Source organism: Saccoglossus kowalevskii, chromosome 10, assembly GCF_978046115.1.
Source record: "Saccoglossus kowalevskii chromosome 10, keSacKowa6.1, whole genome shotgun sequence".
NCBI lineage: Eukaryota > Metazoa > Hemichordata > Enteropneusta > Harrimaniidae > Saccoglossus > Saccoglossus kowalevskii.
Window position 1 is genome coordinate 29,453,808 of NC_140650.1, and position 12,080 is coordinate 29,465,887.

General features: G+C 34.4%; 1 protein-coding gene across 1 annotated transcript in view; it reads left to right on the top strand.

The window, feature by feature from the left end:
* The window catches only part of LOC102806435 (ligand-dependent nuclear receptor corepressor-like protein), a 33,760-nt gene extending 22,413 nt beyond the window's left edge, over nt 1-11,347 (top strand). Inside the window, exons 2-6 of the mRNA XM_006825891.3 lie at nt 646-714; nt 3,026-3,141; nt 4,152-4,257; nt 5,003-5,210; nt 5,628-11,347. Coding sequence (XP_006825954.2) covers nt 646-714; nt 3,026-3,141; nt 4,152-4,257; nt 5,003-5,210; nt 5,628-7,809 — 2,681 coding nt within the window. The 3' untranslated portion in view covers nt 7,810-11,347. The remainder of the gene's footprint in view (nt 1-645; nt 715-3,025; nt 3,142-4,151; nt 4,258-5,002; nt 5,211-5,627) is intronic.
* The last annotated feature ends 733 nt before the right edge of the window (nt 11,348-12,080 follow it).

Below are 12,080 nucleotides of genomic sequence, written 5' to 3' on the forward strand. Positions count from 1 at the left end.
CATTATAATAGAATTTTTCTGTCTTTTTCAGTGTTCCTCGTCTGAAAATAACAACTTTTGTTTTTGTCAGATTTACCTGAAGTTTCCATTTATGACAATAATCTTCTAAACTATTTAGTGCATTTTGTAGACCGTTTTTTGTTTCAGATATTAACACTAGATCATCTGCATAGAGTAGGGAACTAATTTTACAGTTATTCAATGTAACCGGATCCAATGATTCATCTTCTAGTGAATTATTTAAGTCATTAACAAACAAATTAAAAAGCATTGGGCTAATGACACAACCCTGCCTAACACCCTTGGTCGTTTCAAATATGGGTGTAATTTTATTTTTGAAACGAATGCATGATTTTGTATTTAGATACATATTTTTAATGATGTTATAGATTTTACCATTTATACCATTATTAAGTAATTTATAGAAAAGCCCTTGTGTCCAGATTTTATCGAATGCTTTTCGAAAGTCTATGAAACACGAGTACAATTTTCCCTTTGATTTCAAGTATTTGTTGACAATAGTTTTCAATACAAATATCTGATCTGTAGTACGATATCCCTTACGGAATCCTGCCTGGTTATTGTTTTTAATGTTATTATCTTCGGTATATTGACTAATTCTAGTGCTATATGCTTTTTGCACAGGTCTGGAATGTGTTGCTGAAACGTTATTTGGACCAGATCTCTTAAAGAAAGTACTGCCATATTACCAAGGTGAGTCTCACATTTTGGAATACTATATAGTGTTCAGTACAGGTATGACCTAAACACCATTTTGGTCTCTACTCAGACAAATCTGTTGCTGCTATTTGTAGACAATGTCATTTTATGGTTCAATAGTTTAATAAAAAAGCGAGAGGTGAAATTATTTCAGTATGTGAGGAAAGAAAGCAGTTCCTGTTAATGGTTGATAATAACACCAATCTTTCAGGTATTGTGGTCAAATATACTGTTGTAATTAGTAAACAAAATAATTTATGACTTTTGTCACTGGTGGCGCTTTGCTCTATGGCAACATTGTAAGTATGACATTTACTGTAGAATACTTTATTTTCGCTTGGAATTTATTTTCGCTGAAGGAATGCTTCTGTGAAAATAAAATCCAGCGAATATACTTTTTTTCCTATATTTCACATTAAACTCATCAAAAATCAGTGAAAGTAAATTCCATAAGAAACGCCCCAAAAGCCTTTTCAGCGAAAATTAATTCCAGCGAAAATAAAGTATTCCACAGTATTTACTAAGTTTGCAAATTTAACTGATTTTTAAATTTATTCAATATCCACTACACTGAAAGAGTGAGTAAAATCTAAATTATCAGTACTAACAATTGTCTGACCCACTATCAATTAATCATGCTATGTTGCCCATGGTCAGGACAGCTGTCAACTTGTACATGTTCAGATAGCTTTTTTATGGATAATTAATGCGCTTCAAAGAAAAACAAAATCAGATTATTAAACAGACACCCAACCAGGCAACAGTTGATTCATTGTTACATTTAAGCATAAAAGTCAGAATATAAGCCCCTAAACTAAATTTATGACACTTGCAAACCAAACAAATATTTGATTCTAAGCTCTTCTCCAAATCTTTCCTTGCTTGTTTGTATATTTTTAATTGTCTTTTTAGCTTGATATTGCTTTTGGGATATGACTTTTCTTACTTTAATTTATCTTTTGAAAAATCTTTTAGTACATATGCTGATATATAAATGACAAAATAAGTTGTATTTTAACAATACAGTGTATAATACATGTAACTGTTGGTTTATCTGCCCTTCTAATAGAGCAAATATGGTACATATATATATTATTGCCTGTTTAAAAACACAGTACAAAAATAATTTGGTCACAGTAGTTCCACTATGCTTTGAAAAGTGCCAAAATCTATATGACTTAAACTCAGGGATTGCATTAAACCCAAATTACTGGCTTTTCACACCCCCAGTACTAAAGGGGGGCCCCATTTTTGTACAAGGTTTCCCATTTGTAATGAATATACACAGAATATATTGTCAATTCCTCTGCATCAAGACTCGCTACACCAGGGAGAACAACAATGTTACATGTATAGGTGTGTCTCCATCTGATGCATCATCAGATCAGACATAAAACCTTACGAAGGTAACCATTAACCATGTTTGTGATGGTAACATGTTAATAAAAATAAACAAACTACACTAGAATGGTAACCTATTCCATAAGCCCTGTATACTAATCTCCATATTCATTGTCAAGTTCATCTACACATGTATGTGTATTGTGCTACATAAATCTTACAAACAAAATTAGTTATAATATCATGAGAATATCACAAAGTATTCACAAAGATAGTATGGTAGTCATATCAACCGAAGTGTGCATACTTTGAAGTATTCTCGTGAAAACTTATTATTATACATTTTTTTAGTGCTTACAGTAGTAATTTAATTGTAGCCCAAAATTAAAAAGAAAAAATGTTGTGAGAGGATTCTATTTTTGTTGCATGCTTATAACACTTGTGCCTTTGATGTAACAAAGCAAAATTTTCGAATGTCACGCCAATAGCCTTGAACCCACCAATATTGACAAATACCATTGTGTAAAAGTATAATATGAGGTTATTACGAGAATACCTCAAAGTATGCATGAAGACAGTACAGCTGGAGTATCGTCCGACACGCAGCGGAGGTCAATGCGATGGCATACTGTCTGAGTGCATACTTTGAGGTATCCTCGTAATAACCTTATTATTATACATCTTTTCCTTCCAATGATAAACCATGGGAATGCCGAAATCCAAAATAGTTTAGAACAGAATCAGCGAACTTCTTTTTGTGGAGTCCGGTCAAATCGTGGTGACAGCCATGTTTGTTTTTATTATTAGAGGACGCTTACGTGCGTAATCATTCCATATTTGGAATTCACATTTCCTAATATGGTAGTATGAAAATACCCCGTAAAATACCACAAAATTACGGCACGCTGTAACTTATGGCGTTACGATGACAGATGTATAATAATATATCTTATCACTTTTTCAGAAGAAATAGAAGAGAGAGATGATGATGACTATGATGATGAGCATGAACATGAAGTGGTTGATTGGAAGATGTATCAAGACTGTTCATTGTGTTCAGCAAGACAACAGTTGGTGGCTGTAAGTACTGTACATGTATGTACCAAATCTACTGGTAACCCTTTGCTATCTGTTTTGCATATTCTGTAAACTGTTTAATTTTTGCTGGCATCATTGATTAAAAATATGCTGGCGTTCTTGGAGAATATATTTTGCCATAGTCACAGTGACTCGCTGTCTTAAAGATCTGCTACAGCTTTAGTCAAAGTGCAATGTCTGGAGTTTATGAGAAGAAAGACTTCCTCAACTATTGAAGAAGTCTAACCAGGACTTGGTGTATAATATCACCCTGAATCAGGGAAGGTTTAGGTTTGATCACCCAAGCCAACTTTTCACTCAACACAATCTACTAAGACCTCCAAACATGAAGTATTCCTTTCTCATATGTAAACCCGAAAAACAGCTGGGGTTTCCAGATCTGTAATTGGAATCTTTGATCTGTGTTATAAATAAATCTGTCACTTTGCCAGTAAAATTTGTGTCTACAAAATTGCAAAAAATTGTTGCACTTAAAACTTGAATGGTTTAGCATTTTGTTTTTTCACTGCTTTTTGGTTTCATTTTTAAAAGTACAAACTGCTTTTATTTCCTGAGAGATAATCTTCAATAATTTAGAAAATGTGAGATTTTATTTCAGTGAACTTCTCATTGTGATTTTTGAGACAATGGATCTTTATTTGTTTGAGATTGGGAAGCTCATTGGAGCTTTTCAAGACTATCTCATTGCGTGGAACAGCCTCAACCGTTTTGAGTTTCATCCTTGAATAAAAAAAACATTCTTACTACCACATGACCATCAAGCAATTAAAAGTGACTGTCGTCAATTTTTGCCTGTTGAACAGCTTCAAATCAAATCGTGAAATTAACACCGACGAAAATTAAACAGTTTATAGTACTTTATATTTGTGCTTCCTGCAAGACTTAACTGATAACTGTGGCTGTATCAAATCATTACAATAATAACTCCTGTATTGATGAGTTAGTGGCTCATGTAAAACTGTATTCTAAGTTGTTCATGTTTGTTTCAACAGGAATCTTTGGCCAGACACCAAAGGTATATAGAGAGTATGAAGGTCGCTAATAATGACCAGAAACATAGTGTTTATTTGGAGTACATGCACCCTGACATTATTCGAGGTAAGTATAGGAATGCACACTTGCTTGCACACATAGGGCAGTGACTTGTTGGCAAGAATTAGTCACCCATTCAGTCAGTAATACATATCCAAAAGTATAGAATAACATTTGTTATTTGCTGTTGCTTCTGGTATTAAATATACATATATCATCTACATAACCATGTTCTGGTTAATGAAACACTGTATGGGCGGCATTGTCACAGCATATTCCTAGCTAGTAAAATTTTTGATCACACTGGTGCACATGCTAGTTTGCATGTAAAGAAATTATGTTGTATGCTGGTCTAAGAACATGTGTCATGTGATTGCTTCACAAAATATTTTTTTCTTTTCATATTCTCACAACCTCTATGAGAGTCAAATTCAAATTTTGCAGTTCTTAGCTTGTTTCTGAGTTTATGTTCAATGCATTATGACACAGGGATTTGAAAAAAATATCACAATACAAAATCTATAAATTAAGTGTCAAATTCTTAAAATGTGTAGCATTATAAGGATTTAATATACAACTGTTTTAGTTCATGTCCCCAATATCAATTTTCAATCAATTTTCACCTCAGAAACCAATGCAAAAACAAACAAAAACATCAAGGTAAAATCCATTGTTGGACTAATTTCATAACATAAAAAATTAAAAAATGATTTAATTCCTAATTTTATCTCAACCACAACTACATCCTTTCCTTCATTCTATAAATGAAAGTGAATAATTTCTCACTTCTGTTTGACTTCTTTTTATGTAGAATCTGATTTGTACAGCATATCAGAAAGTCCGTCATCATCACAACCTCCATCTCATCCAGCAACACCACTGCCTACTCAAGTGCCGTTGGAATCAGGCTCACCACAACCGCTAGATCTCAGTAAAAGGTCATCCTCTCCTGATGTTCTTCACAATGGCAAAAGTGCTGGCAATTCCTTTCTTAGAGTACCTTCACTCAAGCTTGCTGGGTGAGTACTCCGATTATAGAGATTGTAAAACTAAAATTTTGTGAAAGTTTTCATATTTTATCTATTAAAAGTACATGTCTAGTAGAACAGTTCAAGTATTGTATACTGGATGATTAAAAATGTTACTTATTTTGATCATAGACACTTCTCTGTCTTTTATATAAACACTACAAATAAAGCAAATACAGTACGCCTAATCATGTAACAGCTTTGTAGTTTACAGGTACCAGTATACCACAATTTCATATCAGTATGAAATATCAACCAAGTTAAATTTTTGTGCCTTGTGAAAATATGGCTTTGAAATCACCATTGGATAACATAGGCTGTACTAGCGATGTGTAGTATGTTGTTACATTTATTTAATGATCCCATCTTAAAATAATTTTTCTTTATCATACTTTTTAATGTTCACAGACAGCACCATGGAGAAGTTAGCAGTAGACGAGGACGTCCACCTTTTAAGAGTTCTTACAATAGTACATATACTGAGGCCGACTTAAGACAAGCAATTCGTGATGTGCGTAGTGGTAAACTTGGAACAAGGAGAGCTGCCATCCTGTATGGTATCCCAAGATCTACTATAAGAAACCATCTCAATAAACCAACCGTCTGGAGAAATGAGCGAAGTAGCTTGCCACGAGGAAATTCCAGCTCCTCATTGGGTGATTTATTAGAGAAACAGCCGATCGTGTTAAATAACGATAATGTTGATAGTATTAAAGTTGAGGAAAAGGAGTGGAATGGAAATAGCAGAGAAGCTAAGTTTGAAGATTCTGTTGTGGCTACTAATGGCGACTTGGAATGTCGGCCGTCTTTATTTAAAGAGGAAAGTCTGTTTAGCTCTGCTGTCGATAGCTTAACTTCAGCTTCTAATGGTATCAATGATGATGAAGTAGACCCTGTCACAAAGCTTAGAAATTTTCTGAAAGAGAAGCCAGATCCAGAGCAGATTTGTAAACGCCAACTTACAATGGGTGAGCTGATGCATGATAGTGCCTATAATGATTTCCTCTCTGACATCCCCGGCCGAGATGAACAATTCAAAAATAAGAGAGGTTCTCTTAATTATGCAAATGAAATTAAACTACCCTTCCCTCCCAGTGTTTTTCGTCAACTCATTGAGCAGCGTGTTTCTGAGAAGCAGGAAATGCAGGAGAGTCAGAGGTCTGAACGAGAAAGCTCTTCAAACACACCACTGAAAGTACCGACCTACAAGCCACTCAATCCCCTAGCTGGCCAATCAGACGCTGCAGACAAATCCAAAACAAGTTTGATGAAAGATTTTGGAATTAACAGAAACTCGTTCAGCAGTGATCATTATAGTTCTAGTTCCAAGTCGCACCATCATCACTCTCATTCTCACCACCATCACCATCATCATCATAATAATTCGTATGATTCACATCATAAGCGGAAACATGAAGACCTTGACAAACCACAGAAGCAATCGCGTCCTAAAAGAGGTCGCTACAGGTGCTATGACCGGGACAACTTGATTCAAGCGGTTGAAGCAGTGCAGCGAGGTGAGATGACCGTTACTAGAGCTGGTAATGTGTTTGGTGTTCCACATTCAACCCTGGAGTACAAGGTCAAGGAACGTCACTTACAGAGACAGAGCAAAAGAGCTTCAAAGCGACATCGAGATTTTTCAGATGCAGATCCATCTTCTAAGCCATCATCTCCTGTGTTGTCACCATCTTCATCATCTGTGTCCCTAGCTTCCCTAGCATCATCCACTTCATCAACATCGTCTTTTCTAGAGAGAAGTATTTCAGGATGGTCATCATCAACATCTGATAGACATCGACTTGTTCCAAGCATCTTGAGAAAAAACCGAAGCCATTCATCTAGCAGTAGTCTTCCTGGTAGTATGTTTGCGTCTTTGCTGGAAAGACCTCCACTTGTTGCAGTGTCCAGTGTAGATGAAGCAAGAAGAATACAGGAAGTGATGAATGCTCTTCGAGGTCCAACAGATGCATCACCATTACCCCGTTCAACTGAAAATACAGATTGCTTTATTGTAGGTGAAGTTACTTCCCCAACAGATCAACCAAAAAGTTTACGTGAACTGTTTGAGAGACATTCCGAAAGGCCGGATTCATTTCTGGCGGAGTATGGGGCTTTAGGTTCAGTTGCTGGAGCGGGTCTTGGTGTGGATGGTTCCATCAGCAGCTTCCTTCAGAAGGCTGGTGCCATGGGAGGAGGTGGTTCACACAAGTCCAGTGCAGATGAAGCTTTACAAGATAGTGCAATAAAAACTGACACCAGTGCAATATATCAACGTAATTTAACTACCAATATAGACACTGCATTGAAAAACATAATGAGTGCGTTCCACAAAGGAACCGCTGATAATGATCCTGAAAATGACTTAGATAGGAAAGAACAACAGACCAGAGATGAAGAAAGAGCAGAAGACAGCAACTCACAGCATTCATCTGTGGAATTCAAAGCCAAGTTACGCAGATCATTTGAAAAGACTGCCCAAGATGTTGAACGTGAAATGTTGCTGCGAGATGATGATGATCAGAGTAGCAGTGATGATACATCAGTATACAGTTCACAGTCAAGAGTGAAGAATGATGAAATAGAGTGAAGTCGCATTGTAGGCTGTAATTAGGATTTCAATTGTTTATATGACATGTGTATAGTATAAATGATTATGCTATTCTGGTGTGGTATTTGGTGTTGGCCATTTTATAACCATTATATGTAGAATTTAAAAATGACATGTATGTATAAATTAAACAAAACATGATTGAATAATTTTCTAGATTTAAGTACTTTGGTATTTAGCATCCAAATTTCAACACTTATAAAATGAATTAAGCTTCATACATACATACATACTATGTATCTCTGCTAAGTTGTTCTTTACATACTATGTATGTATGTTGCACATAAAATTGTTGCTAACTTGTCAGAGTTAGATTAACTTCTTGTTAATATATTGGGGTAAGCCAAAGACGAGGGCCATACTTGTGTGCTTTTGGCTCCACTGCCGCAGTGGGGACTGTACTTGTACGCTTTTGGCTCCACTGCCGCAGTGGGGACTGTACTTGTACGCTTTTGGGTCATCTGCCGAAGCGGGACCGTACTTGTTTGCTATTTTGGTTCATCTGCCAATGCCAGGACAGAACTTGGCTCATAATTTTTTTTATCAAAGTAATTTTTGATTTATAATTTAGTTGATCGTTGGACATTAAACTGCAACTTGTTAAAACCAGCTACAGTTTGCTTGAACAATTGTGATGGTGGCTTTTAAAGATTGCAATGAAATGCTCAATATGTTTTAGCTCTAACTTATTGAAAAATGTTCCAAGATGAACAACATTTCTGATATTTATATACTTTTTGTGATATATTGTCTTGTTTTTGCCTTGTTCTTATTGACTGCTAACAAAAATTAATGTCTTGCTTTATGCTGTCTTGCATCTTATGCACTACTTGTTTTATTTACAAGAAATACCCTTGCCATACATCTTAGTCTAATCAAAGTGTACTCTATTTCCTGTATTGTGTTATGATTACGCCTATTTACTAATGTATTCAAAGTAGTAAATTATGCTTTAAAAAGTCAACTGCTATTTCGTTGTAGTTGTCACCAAATGCTAAATGTAACACAATCATACCAAAAATACTTCTTGATCGCACAGAGAATGTCTTTATGATTAGTTAGTCACATCATGTTATGTCATTTGTAACTTGCCTGTAAAGACCGTAAAATGTATACTCCTGCATAATGTCTATTGATAAACCAATACCTGCGAGTGAGCATGTCTAAGTTTTTGTGAGCAGGCTCAAGTCTTGTCAACATGCTTAAGTCTTGTCAACAAGTTTTGTGAGCTTGCTCAAGTCTTGTCAACATGCTTAAGTCTTGTCAACAAGTTTTGTGAGCTTGCTCAAATTTTGTGTCAGTTCCTCCAGATTATTATGAACATGCTTAAACCTTCTGATATTGGATATTTGACATTAGTTTTTCATGCAGGAGTATTATTATTGGAAACCAAAAACACATTATGGTAGAATAATACCACTTTGATACTTTGAATTATTTTGATTGTGTGTACTTTACATGTATAGACCTTTGAAAAGAGTATTATATTAATATTATGAATATTGCTGTTTTGAGTGTGATTATCATCATGTCCAAATTTTCTGCTAATTATGAATCCAATCAACTCTGCATAATTTTTTTTTTTTAAAGTTACTGCCATTTATTTTTATTCATCCCATTTTGCCTTGACTTTGTTTTTATGCAGCATTATAAAGAGTACATTGATGTTTGAATTTGTATCATGGTTTAGCTGTAGATAGAAAATTATGTTGGAATCCATGCTTTTCAGTTATAGATGTGCTTATTGTTGATTTGTGATTATATCTGCCTTTCTCCAAAATTAGTTGAACTCGTATTAAGAACATTTGGCCATATTTCAGAAAAATTATGACTGATGGTACCAGATTTCAAAGTTTTTGAGCAATGTCCAGTCCAGTATAAAAGCCTTATGGCTGATGTTATTTGCTCAAATCTAGTATCGAGTAATTTCATTGAGGTGATAAAAATTACACTAAAAATATTTGTTATTATGCATGAAACTAAATTAAATGGTACCATTGTTTTCAATATTTTGTACAGTTTCTGTGCTTGCTGAAATGCAGCAAATCTGAATAATTTACTTACAATATTGTCGCTAGACTGAAGAGTGCTGGATTCTTGCTTAATATATTGATATAGTTTGATTTTATGTAAATTATTTTAGTATTATATGCAAAGTATATATGTGTTTATACTACTGTTTTGTTTTTTGCAAGCTCACCATGACAGCTATAAAATACACATCCCATTTCATTTTGATGTGATGTGTTAGTCTTTATTTTATTATCGTTATCACTCTTCTATCTTCTTGCAACCTGTTCTGTTTCCTAGGCAACTGATATTGGATTACTTTATTAGTTAAAATAGGATGCATATATTAAATGTTTTGTTTTTTCCTTAGAAGCAGTAAATTTTTTTTTTTTTGCTCATGTTTCAACTATGCGCAATGTGTTGTTGTTTTAAACTACATAGAAGTGGTAAATACAGTAACATGTTTCTGTAATAATTTTAGCGATATTGTAGTTATTTTAAAGATTTTCTTATAATAATAGAAGTTGCATTTTCAGTGGTCTGAATTTGTATATTTTCAATCTAAGTGGTAGCATAGTACGAGGATAGTTTTAACTTGTTCAACTCCTAAAAGTGAGGGCAGTGTTTTTTTTAAATTTGTTTTTTTATCGTTTCCACTGTTGATACATTGAGTACATTTTAACTGATTTCTTCGCTGTGCAGTGTTGAAGAAATTTGAGCTGATTTTTTTTTTTGTATTTACAGTGAATCATGAAGAGCACAATAATAACATCTTAGTAGTGTTTTAGTTGTTTTTCCCCCTAGAGAGCGAGGCGTTAATAACTAACATCTGTCTGTTAACATAACAGTATTTGAATCTATTTCATGGCAAACTTTGTGCATGCATGTACTGGTAGTTGAAACAAATATTTGTGTATTTTTGTAGGATTGAGAAAAAAAGCAATTTTTAGTTGAAATAAAAAAAAAAAATATTGTATAAATTTTAAAGTGAAGCTGTGATGTGCAAAAAGCAAAGAATGTTTTGCCAAAACTTTGAAATGCAATGTTAAAAGAGCACAACCTTATGTAGATGGTACAGAAGTTTAAAAAATATACGTTGATTTTAAAATTTAGTACTGTTAAAAAAATCTGATTTAGCAAACGAGTGAAAGAGTAGCTGTATATTGCATATTAATTAATATAACTATAATGTGATTGTTTTATTAATTATTATATTAATAATATATCCAGACCTTCTTGAATACTTTTTGTCACACAAGTATTTCAAAAAACAAAACAAAACAAAATTAACGGTGCTTTCTCCAAAACATTACATTGAAATCAAACTGCGCAAAGACCCTGAGAGAATGAGCATCTTAAGAATACACTTCTTTATTACACTGTCATGTTCGTGTGCATTTGCAAAAAAGCTATTTATTTCTATTCTGTTGTACCTACCTACTGTATTGTAATACCTGTATGGAGAATCGACAGACTGACTGCCTAATAAACATGGTTTTGGATTGCATGATCCAGTCTTGTACTGACTATTGAATCTCTACAATTGGTGAATAAATGTCACGAAGGGGTTTGACCATTGGGGAGTCACAGTGGTGGAATTACAAGGGAAAAAATGTGCACAGTAAAAATTTATAGAAAAAAAAAATCCCAAACATATATAACAAATGTTACAGCTAGCTCAAAACTCGGTGAAGAATAGAAAAACTTTGCACAGTAGTTCTACCCTTTGAGTTTTCTAATGGTCAACTCTTAACCACTAAGATGTGGAGATCGCTATTCTTTACAAATATGTGATTTTCTATCTGATGTTCCTGGACATGTTCACGGGTACTGCATGACAAAGAACAAATTGATTTTATAATGTAAAATAGTATACATTATCTAACAGCTTCTTGATTTTTGAATCGTTTCTCGTACTCAAATTGAGGTCACTTGTCAACAATTGGTGGATACTCATAAGGTACATTTGTGCCTTTTTGTGATTTGGACTTGGTTGATTTTCAAGGGTGTAAACTATGTACCCATGCACTCCATGGGGAAATGGTGGTTTTCGTGGGAGTGCTGCAATGTGATGCCATAAGCAGAAATAGTAACCCTACGATAGTCCAGTCACAACTGCTGCAATACGACAGTATGGCAATACAACCACAACCCTATGATAGTCCAGTCAAAACTGCTGCAATACGAAAGTATGGCAATACAACCAGTAACCCTATGATAGTCCAGTCAAAACTGCAGAA